The sequence below is a fragment of the Pteropus alecto genome, unplaced genomic scaffold (assembly GCF_000325575.1).
Source record: "Pteropus alecto unplaced genomic scaffold, ASM32557v1 scaffold134, whole genome shotgun sequence".
Classification (NCBI taxonomy): domain Eukaryota; kingdom Metazoa; phylum Chordata; class Mammalia; order Chiroptera; family Pteropodidae; genus Pteropus; species Pteropus alecto.
The window spans coordinates 12,382,396-12,399,099 of NW_006436283.1; the positions used below are offsets into that span (position 1 = coordinate 12,382,396).

The following is a 16,704-nucleotide window of genomic DNA, read 5'->3' on the forward strand; positions in this document are numbered from 1 at the left end:
CACCAGACTGTGTACAGATTGTAGAGCCTCCCCCTGCCTGTGCCCCGTTCCCACCTGCAGACCCACACCCCCTCGCACCTTGTCCAGGTAGGAACAGGCCCAAGCCAGGCCAGCAGACAGGCTCCTTTGTACAGTTCTTATAATAAATCTCCTCCTGGTGCCTCTGACCTGTGGGCTTCTTCCTTCTGCGCCTCCGAGAATGGGCATCGATGGGAGGTGAGGGCAGCAAGAAGCAAGAAGGGTTGGGGACTGGAGCCAGGTGGGGAAGACCTGGGGAGTCTCTTGAAGGGGTTTGGGGAGGGCAGGATAAGGAGGGCCCCAAATTTCTTCCCTGGCCCAATCCAGCTCTCTCCTGCCCCCTCCAAAAGCAGGCGTGGACTCTAGCCTCTTGGCTGATGTCCAAGAGGCCAGACAAGGTTAGGAGTCATATCTCTTCTTCCCTAACGGGCAGCACCACACCCTCTTCCCACCTATGACAGCACCCAGGGAGTAGATATGGGGACCCTGCATCCACAGCCCCTCCTCTCTGGAAGCCCCCTTCACTTCTCTGCCCCCCGCCCCGGAGGCCCCGAGTTTCCTGTGGGGCACATGGTGTGGCCCCTCCCTCTCCTCAGAAATACTCTTCCCCCCAGGATCCTGCCTCTGACCCCTGACCCCAGAGAGCCCAGGGTCCCACGGGCCTGTGACGAAGAGTAATATTGTGCAGTGAGTTCAACAGTCTCGTGGGTGAAATATAATTTTATAGATAATTTTGTTCTCTACAGCTTGATTTTGGACTCCCATGATGTATTCCTCTAAACTAGTAAACGCTTAGTCTTTTTCAGGATTCTCTGGGTCCTGAGGTCACCTGGCTCCCATGGGGGATAGGGGGGCACCCACAGACTGCCTTGATGTCCCTCAGCCACGTCCCCGAGGCCCCTCTCCACCGGCTGCTCTCGTCGCGTGGGGTGAAAGACAGAGCATCCTTGCAGAGTTCTCTGAGCACCCCCAGGGTGCTGACCTCCCTCCGGCAGGTCGTGGCTCCCACCCACTTCGTTTCTCCAAACCACCCCTGGGACCCTCTTCAGCCCCAAAGACAGGAGAGCTTGCAGGGCGTCCCAGCCCCGCTTGCCTCTGAGCCTTGAATGGCAGAAGAAAAAAGGCAAAGGGCCAAGAAACACAGATAACGTAGGCTAAGATTTCTGAATCATCCCTCCGCTCCCCAATTGTCAACGCCGCTTATCCCTTTCTCAAGGACGAGCTGTGTTCCAGGCACCTCAGCCAGCACGACGGGGAAAGATTTTCCTTCAAGGCTCACAGCTGCCCTGTGAAGAACATATTATTACCATGTTTTCTATTTCACATAAATGAGGAAATCTGGTCTCTGAGAGGTTAAGAATGAGTGCTGCTTAACTGGGCAAGTGAGGCATGAAACTCTGCTTTGGGAGGCACCGTCCCACCCACTGCAGGCCCCTCCAGCAGCCCTGGCCTGTGAAAGGCAACGGCGTCGATTGGTCCTTGTGACCATTGAAATGGCCTTGGTGCATTTCCAGATGCTCCAGGGGTGGAGCGGGACCACCCCTCGTTGAGGACCACCAGGTAACTTGAGGAGACTTTCTGGCTGGTACACAGCAGGGCCAGGATTCATCCTCCCAGTAACAGAACACACACCCCGGGGAATATGAATGCCACCTGAGATGAGCTGAGAGACCAGGCGGAGCCAGCAAGAGTGGCTTTGGGGAGGGGCAGAGCTCTGAGCCCTTCTTTCCAAACTGAGGCTCTAGCCTCTCCCATCCTCCCCAGGGCTGCTGGGGACCTGCCCTCTGGCTTCGCTCCTTGTCCCCTCTCCCTACACCCCCATCTCTTGTTTTGATGCTGCCTTCCTAGAAGGGTGGGGTGGAGGCTGCCGATGTTGGCGTGAACAGCCCGGGGCAGCCAGGGGCAAAGGCAGGAGTGGGCTGAGGAGGCCTCATGTTCCGGGAAAGAAAAGGCGTCACAAACCCGGGACAGAGCTTGGTACTGTTGTCACCAGGGAGGGAACAGCGTGGCCCCAACTGTGACAAATAACCCTGCAGGCAGTGGGGCCTCCTCTGGCCCCACCTCCTCCTGAAAGCAGATCCCTGCCTGGCTTGAATGGGAATGAGTCCAAAGGACACATCTGCGTCCCTGTCCCCAGGGGATTGTGTGGATGTTCGCATTTGGAGGATGCCAACTGCCCCCCAGCCCCCACGCCCCCCATAGTCACCTGGGCCCCAGGATCAGCTCCTCAGCAGGCCCTGTGCCACATAGCCCGGGCGACACACCTGTGCAAACATACATGTGCACACGTACACATGTGTGCCTCAAGCCTCTCCCAATTATCCTCTCAACTCTGGGGGACACGAGCCCCAAGCTAACCAAGGCCTAAATCACCAGGAGGTACTTTGCTAAAGGACGAAACCCCTGGATTTCCCCCCATTCTGCTGGAGGGTCTCCAAACACCCCCACCAGCACCTGGAGCCTGTGGTCCCCAAGCTGACCTCAGGTGATGTTTATGATCTCGGGCTGTTTGTTCTGTGCACTGAACATCCGACACCTTTTCAGGGAAATGTTTTTTCATTCGGAACATCTGGAAACAGCAAGAACATCTGGGGCTGCCGGGAACAAGCTGCTCCTCAGATGAAACCTTAACGTCCCTGTGCCTGCCTTCTTCAGTGCTGACCCCGGCACGCAGTCCTCAGGACGCCCTCCACCCCCGTGCCACACAAGGCCTACACCCAGGCCCGAGGGGGCAGCACCCCGACCTCTGTCCTCCTCGCTCCCATCCCTGGCACGGGGGGCGGCTCCACAGCTGCCTAAACCCAAACAGACCCACCAGCCGCACAGGCTTTTTGAAAAATGGAGGGAGCGAGGGTGAATGAGATGCAGGTAGAGGACACGTAGCATTTGGTATTTTTCTTCCCCTCCTGGGGGCCAGGAGAATAGAGAGGGGACGACAGAGAGAAAAGAGGCTGCCAAGAATCAAAACTCAGAGTGAGCTCGGCCACAGGGCTGAGGCGTGCAAGCCTGCCATGTGCGGCTGTGCAGGTTGTACGCTGCACGAGGGCACCCCACCACCACCACTAAGGGACAAGAGTTGTGTCTGCCCCAGGGGCTGGGGCACAAAGTTGAGCTTAGACAAGCTCCCAATCACCACAGTTCCATCCATCGCTCTGCTGACTGGAGAGATAAAGCCTTTAATTTTTTATTGTTTAATTAATTATTTATTTGCTTGTTTATTTTATTTATTTATTTATTTTTTTAAAGCGCCTGCAGCACCTGGTCTTCCTAGGTGGTCTCCCACCCAAGTACTTTTATTTGTTTGTTTATTTTTTTTATTTTTTTATTTTTTAAGCGCCTGCAGCACCTGGTCTTCCTAGGTGGTCTCCCACCCAAGTACTAACCAGGCCCGGCCCTGCTCAGCTTCTGAGATCAGACGGGATTGGGCACGTTCAGGGTGGCATGGCCGTAGACAGGATAAAGTCTTTTAGTTTCAGAACCAGGAGGCTCCCCAACCCTAGCCTCCTGTCCCCCTCCTGAGAACACCTGGAGCTATGGATGACACCTCAGTGCCCCGGGAGTTCCCTGATTGCTGAATGGAGGGTTTTCTCTAAGCCGTTTGCACCTAAGTTCACCTGCTTCTGCAGCTCCCAGCAAACTCTCCCACCAAGTGAGGGGGGCAAGGCCTCCCACCAAGCCCCGGACCAAATCTTCATCTAAGTGGCTGCCACACTTGGTCAGCTCTTGCTCAAGAACCTCTGTGGCTCCCTTATGCCACAGGTCAAATCTTCGCCAACTCCTAACATGGCCGCCTGCACTCCAGCCAAGAGGCCGTGCTCTGGGGCCCGCCGGGCACCTGGCCTGGGCCCATAGCTGCCCCCTGCACCCCCACACCATCCTTCCTTAGTGCTCTCTTCCTACGGGGTGCAGGCTGGTCTGGGGCAGAGGGACCGCGCTCAAGTTCATCTACCCATGTGTCTTCAGCCTGAGAACCTAGACTTCGGGATGGGAGGCTGGAGAGCCGTAGGGTGTCCACGGGGTGAGGACACATGGAGGAAAGCACGAGCTGACCTGACCCCGCCTCCCAGGGGTGTCCACCTTGGACCCAAGCTGTGGTGCCCAACTGGGCTGATCTTTGAGTCTGAACAGCACAGCTGACGAGAGAGCCCGCCCTTTCCCAGGGTCCCCAGAGAGCTGTTACCTCCCCTGGGTCCCGATTTGCATGGCAGGAAGGGGCCTGGTGGGGAAGAAGCAGGGAGGGTACAGGTTACAGCCCAGGCAGTTACACGTTTTCCCCAGGAGCTTCGGTCGTCATCACAGGCTTGGGGTCGGAGACCAAGCGGTGACCATGGCCAGGCTGGCGCTGTCTCCCGTGCCCGCTGACTGGCTGGTAGTGTTGCTGCTGCTTCTTCCAGGTACAGCCCCGTGAGAGGCCTGCTGGTTTCACTCTGTCATTCTGTTTCCTCCGGCTTTGTCCCTCGCTCTCCCCAACCTCCTCCTGTCTCTCACTTGCTGCCTCTGGTCCCCTTCAGACTGCCCTGGGCCCTGGGTCTGTGCCCTGTGTCAGCCATGCTGATGGGCTCGGGGGTCTGAGGCCCCAGCCCCTCTCCCTCCTGAGGCCCCAGCCCCTCTCCCTCCGGGAGGTGTCAGGCTGAGCTAGGCCTGAGGGGTCGTGAGGAGAGAGTGTGGTTCAGCCTCAGGCCCCTAAGGGCACTGTGTGGGTAGGCGGGGTGGGTCAGCAGGGGGCAAGCTACTCCCAGTCCAACTCTGGGACATACATGTTTCAGAAACGATCCCCTCTGGAAGACAGGAGAGCCCTCCAGCTGTGACTTCCCTCCTGTCTCATCCAGATGCCTGCTCAAGGCAGAAGGGAAGCTGGGAGGAGGACCTTCTGGTGACCCCACCCCACCCCTGCTGCTCCTGAGCAGGGCTGGGGAGGGCTGAGGGGTCTTGAAGCTGCTATCTGGGAGGAGGAAGTGGGTCTAGGAATGAGGAGGGCGTGCAGGGGTGGGGCAGCCAGCTCAGAGGAGAGGTCCTGACCTGGCCCTGCCTACTTCCTCCCAACCAGCAGGTGAGATGGTGCCGGAAGCCCAAATAAAGGACCTGTACAGGAATCCTGAAGGTCAGCAACTGCCCTGCCCCTTTTGGGGGTAAGGATGCCTGTGTCCAATGCCCGTCGCTTTCCCTATGGCTGCCCCTTGGTCCCTTGTCCCCCTGGATCTCCCTACCCTAAGCCTCCTTAGGGTCTTCTTCTCCAAGATCTGGCTCCAAGGCACCCCTTGATCCCCCCGCCCCACCCCAACCTCGCCAGTTGTCATCCTCATTAGACACAAATGCTCCAGTCCCAGTGACTGAGAGACTGGGCTGAACCCTGGGTCAGAGGGGGAACCAAAGAAAAATCCCCCTGAGGACTGGGCAGTCAGGCCCAGCCCCAGAAGGAGCCCAAAATCTTAGGGGCCCTGATGGGTCCCGCAGCCTCAGGGGTTCCAAGGGGGCCACTCACTGGGAACCGTGAGGCAGGAGTGGGGAGGCTTCTTGCAGCAGGTAGGTGGCGAGAGCATGCCAAGGTTTGGGAATAAAACGTGGAGCAGGTCCATGCAGAAGGCAGAGGGAGGTGACAGAGGGGACGTGGGCAGGGGAGACGTGTGGCGGCCCCTAACTGCCAGATTAAGGATTTGTGGGAAGCCCCTGAGGATTTCAGACCGGTGCAAGGCAGTACCGGACAGGAAGAAGTGGGGTCACTGGGCCAGGTGAGAGGTTGTCCTATGGCCCCGGGTGGGGGTGGGGGTGAGGCCTGGATCAGCCTTCTTTAATGAGATGGAAAGTATTCAGAAGGTTCCAGGGTTCTTCTAATGGAAAATCAAATGTCAGGAAGGGGCAGGGTCTGGTGGTGTGGCCTGTGGCCTCTCACATGGCTTGGCTCCCTTACACTTCTGTCCCACACCCTGAGAAGCAAGGACAGACCAGGGGGCTGAGCCAGGGGTATGGACCACCCAGGGTGGGGGCCCGTGGTTGGGTGGCCGTCAGGAAGACGCTGAGCAGGATTTTAATCCTGGCCTTGGCACCTGCAGGAAGCACTTGTTCCCAGATCTGGCAGCACCCACGTTTCATGGCCAAGAAACGGGGTTCCACGGTGACAATAGAGTGCTTCATGAAGATTCTGGGCAACGTGAACTGGCTCCGGAAGCAGGCTGCGGACTCGGAGCCCAAGCTGCTGCACCTGGAGCAGGGACACATAGAGCAGACCCAGAGCGCCACCAACGCCACCCTCATCATCCGTAACATCCAGTATCAGGACAATGGCATCTACTTCTGTCAGCAAGAGTGCCCAGAAGGCTCCCCTGAGAGGGGCTGTGGCACCGAACTTCGAGTCATGGGTGGGTTTGGGGCCCACCCTTCAGGCAGGGAGCGGATGGGGCCACTGGGTATTCGCAGAACCATCCACGGCCCACTCCACGTCAGCTTACCAGCAGCGAGGCGGCCACATTGTGGAGGTGGCGGTGGCCCTGGAGCACCCCGCCTCACCACCCCTGTCCCACCCCTGCCCAGGGTTCAGCACCTTGGCGCAGCTGAAGCGGCGAAACACACTGAAAGATAGCATCATCCTGATCCAGACCCTGCTCATCATCGTCTTCATCATCGTGCCCATCTTCCTGCTGCTGGACAAGGTGACCGCCGGGGCTCGGGGAGGCAGCCACGGCGCAGGCCGGTTCTTGCAGAGGGCACCTCACCCCCGACCCCTGACTCCTCATCCCTCACCCAGGCCGATCTCCCTGGCCCTCCCTGGCCTGGCCCAGCGGCGGACGGGGTGGGGGAAGCTAACATTCTGTTCTCCATCTCTTGCACCACCAGGATGACCACAAGGCTGGAATGGAAGAAGATCATACCTACGAGGTAAGGAGCAAGGTGGAACCCACCCCCTGAGGCCCGTGGGGGTGGTCAGTAGCATTGTCTGTTGATGTCGTCAGAGAGTGGCCAAGGCCTGAGCTCTATTCCATGTCTCCAGGGCCTGAACATTGACCAGACGGCCACCTACGAGGACATAGTGACTCTGCGGACAGGGGAGGTGAAGTGGTCAGTGGGTGAGCACCCAGGCCAGGAGTGAGAGACCAGCCGTCCCCATGCCCCCGGGCACAGCCTGCTGCGCCCTCAGTGACTGCTTCAGAGCCACCTGGCTCCCAGTCCACCCCCTTTTCCATGGACCCACTGTCGGCCTCCCAAACTGGCCCACCAGATCCGCCTGCCCCGCCAGCCCCTGGTCCCCAGCTCTTGCCGAAGGGACTGGAGTGGAAGCGCCACAGGGCAGTGATTTGGAGCAGGGAGTTCTCTGGGAACAGGCTGGACCCAGCCTTCTGGGGGTGCTATGTGGGGATCCACCCCACGTTCAGGTCGGGGAAGACAGAGACTTGTCTGGAAGCTACAAAGGGACTCAGAGCAGACCAGCTTCCTGTGAAGCCCGAGAAGGGCCACGGCTGGCCCACCCCCCTTGGCCGCAGATGGGCCACCGAGAGCTTCATCCATCTCCCACTCTCTCCTACCCTCTCCCACCCCGGGGGGCTCCTAGCCTCGAGCCCATTCTCCCATGGAATAAATAACGTGTCTTGAGAAACCATACCCTGGCTTGTGACATCTATGGGTATGGGGTGGATGTGAGTATCTGAGCACAAATGTTCGGGTACCTGTGGGCCCGTGGGGCGTGAGAAGGGACAGCTGCCATGGGGCTCGTGGACCTCTCCTGAGCTACTTGCTACTTTTCTCTGAAGGTCCAGCTGGGACCTGTGGTCATTTCTTCCCCTGTTCTGACCCTAGCTGGGCCCAGAGCAGCTGGAGAAAGGCTGACCGGCCTGGCCCTTCTCCATGGTAGGGCTGCCTTCATCTTGCATTCTCCTTAGTTAACAAGTAGCACTTGAGTCCTGCTCTGTAGGGCACGGGCCTCAGCCCTGAAGGAGCTTGCCCTCCCCTACCCATCCCAAACCTACTGTTCTTCAAGGCCCTCCGCCTCTGGGAAGCCCTCCCGAAGCACCTGATCCTTGTCCAACACCTATCTATTTGGACCCAGCCCCTGCAGCTCTGGTCTAGCCTACAGCCTAGTGCCGCCATGCTGGCCTTGTTCTCCAGTTAAACTAGAAACTGCCTAAGGGCAGGAGTTCCTCATGCCCCGGCTCCCACCCCAGGCCTGGAAGCTTACTTTTTTGTTGCTTGACCCAGAGCCCATGTAAGACTCTTAAAGAGGGAGGCTTTGTGGTGGTGAACTTTGTGGTGGTGAAGGAGGCCTTAGTCAGGTGACCCCATTCACTTCAGAAGCCCCCTAAGGTTACGAAGTCACCACAAAATGATCCCTAGGGCCCTACAAGTTACAGCCCCAACCTGCCAGCTGCTGGAGGGACTGGGAGCAGCTCACAGCTGGAAGCTCAAGTGCAATGAACCTCTGTGTGCAAAGCCAGGCTGTGCTCCACTTCCTGTTGACCTTGAGGAGACCCCCAAACCTCTCTCTGCCACTCGTGCTCTACTTGCAGGAGGGAGAAGTCCCTACCCTCAGGGAGCTGCCAATTTAACTGGAGGGCAGAGGCCAACATGTGGAGACCAGCGAGAGCAGCATCAGTTTTTACCAGCTTCCCCCTAGAACCCAAGCGGGCAGGTAGCTAGGGCACCCAGGCCTGAGGTTTTAAGTCAATCTCTCCGTAGCTCAGTGATGCCAGCCAGGGCCAAGCTGGGCCAGACCTGTTCCCTCCCCGGTCTCTGGGTTGCCAGAAGGAACTGGCTTGTTTTGGCATCTGCCTCCACTGAGCTGGAGCCCTTCCTCTCCTACTGCTTTGCATAGTGGCTCTAATTCTGTCCTCCTACCTCCACCAGGGACCCCAGGCAGCCGGCCTGGGGGTGGGGGGTAGTTTATTTCTCCCCTCAGCAGGGTCTACCCCTGCTTGGGGCTGCCCTCAGCTGGGGAAGGACTTGGCTTTACCAAAAGATAACTTAATAGCTTTGAATAACAGAGCTTCCCTGATGTTTTGCGGTGCTGTCGACAGAGAATCATTTGAGCAGCAAGGCCTGGCCTCCTCCACTAGACCCCGCCCCCCAAAGGGCATTCGCCTTCATGGTTATGATAGAGAAGCCCTCTCTGGTCTTTTTTTTTCTCTTTTAGGGTATCCTTATATCTGTTTTATGGGTCCCGAGTTCCCAGAAATGACTTAGGCAGTAGAAAGAAAGCTGGGTGAGGCTGATGGGGATGGTGGACATCTCAGGGCTCCGTTGTTTTATCCGCAAAGAGGGAATCATAAAATCTGTCTGAGGCAAGGGAGTTGAACCGGATGCCTTTTTTTTTTTTTAATCATCATACAGAAAAATTGACATTGTTTGCTTTTGGTATACAGTTTGATGAATTCTTGCATGTGTACAGGTTTAGTATAACCACCCCCACCACTATCAAGGTACAGAACATGAACCAAAATCTTTTACTGGGCCTCCAAAATATTTATATATTGAACACTTCTTGATGCCAATAAAGTTTTACTGAGTGTCTCCATATCCCTTTACATGATCTTGCCCAAGCCCCAGCATACCCTGGAAGGAGGACCGTCTTTGCCAAGGTTTCCCGTTGATCGCAAGTACCAAAGCCCCAAAGGCCCCACTCCTTCCTAACAGGCTGGATGTTGTGCCACTGACACCCTCCGGAAGCCCAGCTCTGGGCCTCTGTTCAGCCCTCCCCCTCCCCAGAATGCAGCCCTGAGGCCCCTCGGTGGGCACATGCCCCAGCGCCCACTGGGGGAATCCAGCATGGTCCCTCGGGTGTAAGCACAGGCTGCTTCCTCCTCTATTCTAGCTTGACTTCCGGCCTTCTCACTGCAGGTGCTGCTACGCTCTGACCCGAGGGTTTGGGTGTTTTTCCAGCAGATTGGAGGTGAAAGAAAAACAAAACAAAACGCAAAAAGCTGCCCCTGTTTGGGTGTCACCAGCAGGTAGCATTCATCCCGTAGCAGGTGTCCAGCCTGGCCGGACCTCTTGTGAAGGGCCTCAAAGGCCACCTGGACACACGGGGTTTGGGATTCTTGGATTCTGTCCGCGCATGCTTTGCTCTGTTTAGACAACCTCTGTAGCTGGATGTAGGCCCACCGGTGAAATTCCTGAGTTTGTCTCTGCTCTCCACGCTGCACCTGCTGCTGACTCAGTTGCAAACAAAAACAGAAACATACCTGTCACTTGGAGCGCCTCAGCTGCCCTCTCTAACCCTTTACTTGGCAACTTGGGTGACTCCACATAGTACAAAACAAGCATTCGATTCTGAATTCGGAGCAGTTTGTTAAAACACATTTAGGTAGATCCTAACGCAATTTTCAAATTTGAAAAACAAAAGACATCTTTCTCTGGGATCTGAGACCACTTTCTCACGTGGCAGGAGTGGGAGGGCAGGCCACCTGGTGAGCTCCCGCTCCAGGCTCGCTTTCTGCAAGATGTGAGTCCACGTAGAACATCTGTGTGTACTTGGGGTCAGCACACGCACACCGTTTTGTCTACTTTTTTTTTTTCATTTCAATGTTTTTACGTATGTCTCGTCGCGCATTGCGAGATCCTTTACTTGCTTTTATTTTTTTTATTTTTTATTTATTTATTTTTTTGTACTTGTTATTTTAAATTCGCTCTCCTCTGAGATCATCGAGACACAACGTGGTCTGCCTTGTCATTTCTGGCCAGGTGGATATTTGAGCTCTTTCCTTGGCCCTGTCCTTCCAACCATTCAATCCACTCAGCAGATGCTTGTTGAGTTGCTGGGCCTGGGGACCATGCCAGCTGCCAGTGCCCCCCGAGTCCCCGTGTTATTCTCTCACTTCTAATCTTAGCTATTTCTTCATGGCAGCTTTCACAGTGGGAAATGTCTGTGCATATTCTACTATTACGTATTTATTCGTTTGCTATCGTCTCTCTTCCCATAGACTGGAAGCTCCAGCAGAGAAAAGATTGTGTCTCTTGTTCAGCTAGGTATGCCCATCTGCCTGGTACGGTGTCTGGCATATGGAAGGAGCGACAACTCCTTATTAAATCAGTTAGTGCATGAATAAGAGAACGAGTGAATGAATGGATGAAAGGCATGCATCCAGCCTCAAAGAGGGATAAGGTGTCCACAAGTAACCGCAGAATAAGGTAAAATGAGGCAGAAGTTATTTCCAGCTGAGGTCACCCATCAGGAAAGCACCCCAGACTTCCCGCAGCTGCTGGACACATCTCGATTCTTATGGCTTCTTTTTCCATGGGCCGTCTCCCTGGGGAATAAGCTCCAAAGGAAATGACTTAGTATGTCCAGTCGTGGAGATTGGTATGCATTTCTAGATTGTTCTGAGGTCCTCAACTAGTATAAACGACACCCTCTCCCCCAAGGACGGTCCTCCATGTTTGAACCCTCTGGCTAACCCAAGGGTCCGATGAGATAAAGGAAGTGAAAACATGACGTACACTGAAACATGCAATACAAATGTGAAGGGCGATGTGGCTTGGTTCATTAAATCGGGCTACACCAGGTTGTTTTTCTGTCGCTTTTCTCGGTGGACCTCGTTTTGGGCTGATGCTCCTTGCGTCCAATTACTCCCATCTTCTTTGAATATCTGAGCAGGGACTTGATGCTGCCCTGCTAGCTTTGCACAGTCCACACCCAGCAGCGCCACTGTCTTTCCTGGATGAAGCTTCTAGAGACCTCGGTGCCGTGGCAACACCGGGCCTTGGGCAGCCACCAGTTAGGAGCTGGGAGACTCCGGGCAAAGTGCTTTATCTCTTTGAGCCTGAATGCCCTCTAGGAAATCGTCCTCACCCTCTGTCACCCAGTACAGCGCTTGGTACATGGTGGACACTCAGAAATGTTGATCTCCTTCCCCATCTCCCCTGGAGGAGCCCTTGGGAATCCCCACATAATGTTCTCTAAAGTCCTTGACCCAATGCCCTGAGTGATCAGTGTGGCACTCAGACCCATGCTGCAAGCAGAAAGGATGTAAAGTATGTCCTGGTGGTGGTCCCAGCCTCTGGCCTCAAGGAAAGCAAGACAGAGTGAGCAGTGGGAAGTATGGGCCTCAAGGGACCAAGCGGGAGTAGAAAGAGCTGCCACCAGTCCCTCTGAGGTTGTTCCTAAGAGCAAGGCAAGTGTGACTCTAAATAATGAGATGGCCCCAAACCTCATGGACTTGAACCTCAGAGAGGCTCTTGAAGCCTGAGAGAGACCACTTTGAATGGAGAGCAGATCTGTGAGCTTCTAAAACAGGTGCAGAGAACCCCAGAGATGGTTAAATCTGGACATACGAAGGGCTTCCCAACACATTGAAATTCATGGGTTCCAAGATAATGGGGGATTCATCCCAAGCGTTTTAAGGCTGACCTTAGAGATGGTACTCACGGCTTCTCCCCACTGGCCACCATGCCGGGGCCATTGCTGGGCAGTCTCTGAACCTGGAGAAGCCAGGGGTCTGGCCCCAGGTGGTGTCTCAAGAAAAGGTGGGTGACTCTCCAGCACTGGAGGGAAAATCCCAACTAATTCAAAGTTTATCTTCTACCAGGAATGAATCATGTATGTGGTCTCCATCACTAAGGCCCTGAAAAGGCCTAGACGACAGAAAGGGCTTGCCAACACCTACCCCACACCCTTCTGGTCTTCTCTCTTTGCTGCCATGGTAACCTTTTGTGGAGGCATATCCCCAGGGGTCCCCAGAGCCCGTAGGCCAACCTAGTTCTGGGGTCAACAGAAGTGGGTTTGGTGGAAGGACATAGTCCCTGCCCTGGCCGGTCCCATCTATTCTTGGTGATAGCCTTCCTGGTGGGGAGCCTCAGCCACACCACTGGTGCCCACCTTGAGTGGCTCTGAAGCAGTCCCCAACTTGGGCTCTATACCCTCATACCTAGGGGAGGCCTGGGGCTTTTCTCCCATGGCCCGCAGTTTACATACAAGTTCCCCCAGCTTCAGCTAGAAGCCCATCGTGAGGGGTTCCACTCCTTCTCTCACGTGACATAGGAGGGAGGAGTGGTGGAGGAGGCAGAAGGCTGCCTGGGTCTCAGAGACCCTTCTCCACTGCCCATCCGGCTTCCCCCCCTTTGGTGGAGCTGGAAGGATGCGAGGAAAAAGACGTCTCACCTTCCTCAGAGCCTGTATCTTTGATGTCACCCCCACAGTCCTGCCTGGAGAATAGCTGCCACAGGTCCCTGTGCCAGGGCGCAGCTGGGCAATGATTCAGGAACAATGGGACAAAAAGGAGCTTTATCTTTGGGTCCTAAAAAGAGAGTATGATGGCAAGGCGCAAGTACTCAGGTTGTAGACCACGGGGGTGTGACTTTTGGATGTTGGTTGCCAACACCAAAACCAACCACCTCTGGAAGGGTTTGCTTGTTCATTTGTTTGTCTTCCCACAGGATCAACTGCTAAATGTTCTTAGATTCAAGGGGTAGAAGGTTTAAACAGAGGGAAATGTATTCTTTCCTGCTCTTACCCCTGGGTAATTTGATGCTGGTGACCTCCAGATGCTGAAATAGCCAGGACCCTGGGCACCGGGAGGCCGGAAGGCAGGAGTCCCAGCCTACCCGACCTTAGCCTTGCCTGCTGTGCAGTCTCCGACATGCACCCCGTGTCTCTGGGCCCTTCTCACCCGGGAAATGAGGGGCAACAGTCTGCCTTTTAGAGGAGGACAAAATGCGGCAAAAGGACCCTAGTCGTGAGGGGCGTCTCCGTGTTCAGAGGGATGTGACGTCAAAATAACTAGGGGCGCCCACCTAGTCTGCTTTGGGGAAAGGGCTTGAGATGATGCCACATGACATGAGGCTCTGAAGATGTGCTACCTTAGCCAGGGTAACTCATGCGAGTCTGGCTCTCTGAACCTCGGTCTCTTCCTCTGTAAAATGGGATGTTAACAATACTTTCTTCACAAGACGGTCATGAGAATCAAATGTGAGAATACATAGCCAGGCTTCTCACATCCTGACAAGCTCTATACGGGTATTGCAAAGAGAAGACAGAATGGGAGGGGACTACAAAGACTGCAAAGAGCATATTTCAGGGTGCTGCACCCTGAGTTCCTGCGCTGGGGACAGACTCAAGCTCATCTTCCACCTTTGAGATTCTCTGACGGTGACAGGACTGCAAGAGGAAGCACTTGTGGTACCTGTGTTCCCGGCATTTCTGCTTAGTTTGCATTTCTGTGCAGGTCCATATCACAAATTTTGCCCACCCACGTGGGGTGGGGGTGGGGGTGGGGGTGGAGGAGTTCCAATGCTCAGAGAAAGGGGAGGGCAGTGTGTGGGGCTGATACCCTCTAGTGGTCAATATTAGTAATGCCTCCAGCAGCCTGAGCCCGGACCAGGGGGTGGGATGGTCTGAGGATGGTGATAAAGGTGAAGATGGAATCTGGGGCTGAACTGTGTCCAGAAACCCCAGAATCTCTCGCCATCTTGGCCTCCTTTTCCAACACACACATCCTCTCTTGTGATCGGAGGGGAGCTGTGCAGGGAGGAGGAAAGGGATGTTAGAGGGAGGAAGGGGTCAGCACAGTGCTCAAGGCACAGCCATCCTGAAGCAAACCCCTTTTGGGGACCAGGTCGGGCCCTCCTCACCCTGGTGGACAACTCCGCAGTGACATCCTGCAACCATGCACCTGCAACCATGCAACCATACTCCCTTCTGCCACCACCCCCTTAAAAAAGAGGTGGTCTCTCTCGCCGAGACCCTGCGTGTGCAACCCTCACAGGGCTAGTGATAGCGGAGAGCAAAGATGACAAACCTGGGGGACATGACCCCAGGAGTGGAGCGGGAACAGGATGAGTGGGAGGAGGTTCTAAATTATCCATCAGCAGAGGCCCGTCGGTGGCCCCATGCATAAATATATGGAGGAAATAGGTAGGGGCAGAGCAGGGGAGAGAGGCGCCAGGGTATAAAAAGGGCCCGCAAGGGACCAATTCCAGGATCCTAGGACCCAGCTCCCCAAACCGCTCAGGGACCTGTGGACAGCTCACCCAGCTGCGATGGCTACAGGTAGGCGCTCCTAAAATCCCCTCGGGCTTGGTATGTACTGAGGGGTGATATGGGGGCCCTGCAGTCCCATGGCGGCACTAACCCTGGCCTTTGAGGCTTCTGAATGGAAGCATAGACACCTAGCCCAGACATTTGGCCAAGTTTAAATGCTCTCAGTCTCTGGGGGAAGGCGGAGAGAGAGGGATGGGCCCTCGGGCAAGGAGAAGGCTGGCAGGAGACCTAGGCTTCCTGCTCTGTCGGCCCCTGCCCTTAATTTGACTTCTGTGTCTCTCTCTCCAGGCCCTCGGACCTCCATGCTCCTGGCTTTCACCCTGCTCTGCCTGCCCTGGCCTCAGGCAGTGGACGCCTTCCCCACCATGCCCTTATCCAGCCTGTTTGCCAACGCTGTTCTCCGGGCCCAGCACCTGCACCAACTGGCTGCTGACACCTACAAGGAGTTTGTAAGCTCCCCAGGAATGGGTGCTGGTGGGGGGTGGCAGGAAGGGGTGAATTCCCCCACCACCGGGATGTAAGGGGAGGAAACTGATGAGTTCAGGGTTATTTTATCCACGTGAAGATGCTGTCAGGTGAGTATAAAATGAGAGGGGTTCGAATAAATCAGTGATGAGAACCGTGCACTGGCTTAGACCTGGACGGGCATTCCTTCTCCCAGGAGCGAGCGTACATCCCGGAGGGACAGAGATATTCGATCCAGAACGCCCAGGCTGCCTTCTGCTTCTCGGAAACCATCCCAGCCCCCACGGGCAAGGACGAGGCCCAGCAGAGATCCGTAAGCGGCCGCCGCGGCCCAGCCAAAAAACAGAGGCTTCCCTTTTTCTAAGAAGGTCGACCCTTCTCTGAGCAGGAGCCCAGGCAGCCCTGCCTGCCCCCGGACCCTGCGCCACCTTCAGCCCGAGCTGGCAGAGGGTAGCAGGGGGTGGAAAGGGAGGGCCTGCGGGCAGAGGCCAGCCGTTGGCGAGGTTGCCGGGTACCCACTACTCACCCCGTCCCCGCAGGACATGGAGCTGCTCCGCTTCTCGCTGCTGCTCATCCAGTCCTGGCTCGGGCCGGTGCAATTCCTCAGCAGGGTCTTCACCAACAGCCTGGTGTTTGGCACCTCAGACCGCGTCTATGAAAAGCTGAAGGACCTGGAGGAAGGCATCCAAGCCCTGATGCGGGTGGGGATGGCATTGCGGGTCCCCAACCCCAGGGGCCACACCCACTCTCTCTGGCCCTGGAGCCCCCGCTGGCTAGCTGAGGGATGGAAGGCTTGCGTGAGCTGGAGGAGATATGGCCCCTCTCTTTGTAGCAGCCCAGCCTTGACCCAGGAGAAATGTCACTCCTTCTTTCCCTTTTTGAATCCTCCATGTTTTTCTCTAAGCCCTGGCAGTGGGGAGAAAGGCCGTGGAGGGGAAAGGAGGGAACAGCTTGCAAGGATTGAGTCTCTGTCTGTCTTCTTTTTCAGGAGCTGGAGGATGGCAGTCCTCGGGCTGGGCAGATCCTCAAGCAAACCTATGACAAGTTTGACACAAACCTGCGTAGTGATGATGCACTCCTCAAGAACTACGGGCTGCTCTCTTGCTTCAAGAAGGACTTGCACAAGGCTGAGACATACCTGCGGGTCATGAAGTGTCGCCGCTTCGTGGAAAGCAGCTGTCCCTTCTAGCTGCTGGGCATCTATCTCTGTCACCCCTCCCCGATGCCTCCCCTGACCTTGGAAAGTGCGACTCCAGTGCCTA

At 55.9% G+C, this 16,704-nt stretch overlaps 2 protein-coding genes and 1 pseudogene across 2 annotated transcripts; 2 read left to right on the plus strand and 1 right to left on the minus strand.

Annotated features, from left to right (window-relative positions):
• Window positions 1-3,352: 3,352 nt before the first annotated feature.
• On the minus strand, window positions 3,353-3,471 carry LOC112480059 (annotated as a pseudogene).
• An 809-nt stretch (window positions 3,472-4,280) lies between these two features.
• CD79B (CD79b molecule) lies at window positions 4,281-7,597 on the plus strand. Its single transcript, XM_006912309.1, has 6 exons — window positions 4,281-4,412; window positions 5,066-5,119; window positions 6,069-6,374; window positions 6,547-6,665; window positions 6,850-6,891; window positions 7,004-7,597. Exons 1-6 carry the CDS (start codon window positions 4,346-4,348, stop codon window positions 7,100-7,102), a joined length of 687 nt encoding a protein of 228 aa, XP_006912371.1. The 5' UTR covers window positions 4,281-4,345; the 3' UTR covers window positions 7,103-7,597.
• Window positions 7,598-14,976: 7,379 nt separating this feature from the next.
• LOC102888823 (somatotropin) lies at window positions 14,977-16,631 on the plus strand. The gene is made up of 5 exons (XM_006912426.1): window positions 14,977-14,986; window positions 15,143-15,426; window positions 15,639-15,755; window positions 15,982-16,143; window positions 16,431-16,631. Exons 1-5 carry the CDS (start codon window positions 14,977-14,979, stop codon window positions 16,629-16,631), a joined length of 774 nt encoding a protein of 257 aa, XP_006912488.1.
• The last annotated feature ends 73 nt before the right edge of the window (window positions 16,632-16,704 follow it).

Excerpts from the sequence above, each read along its gene's own strand:
- LOC102888823 (XM_006912426.1), top strand. Across the intron at positions 15,427-15,638 it reads CTGACACCTACAAGGAGTTT|GAGCGAGCGTACATCCCGGA; the intron begins GTAAGCTCCCCA and ends TCCTTCTCCCAG. Across the intron at positions 15,756-15,981 it reads ACGAGGCCCAGCAGAGATCC|GACATGGAGCTGCTCCGCTT; the intron begins GTAAGCGGCCGC and ends CCGTCCCCGCAG.
- CD79B (XM_006912309.1), top strand. The coding sequence starts at position 4,346 with ATGGCCAGGCTGGCGCTGTCTCCCGTGCCCGCTGACTGGCTGGTAGTG. Across the intron at positions 6,375-6,546 it reads CACCGAACTTCGAGTCATGG|GGTTCAGCACCTTGGCGCAG; the intron begins GTGGGTTTGGGG and ends ACCCCTGCCCAG. Across the intron at positions 6,892-7,003 it reads AAGAAGATCATACCTACGAG|GGCCTGAACATTGACCAGAC; the intron begins GTAAGGAGCAAG and ends CCATGTCTCCAG.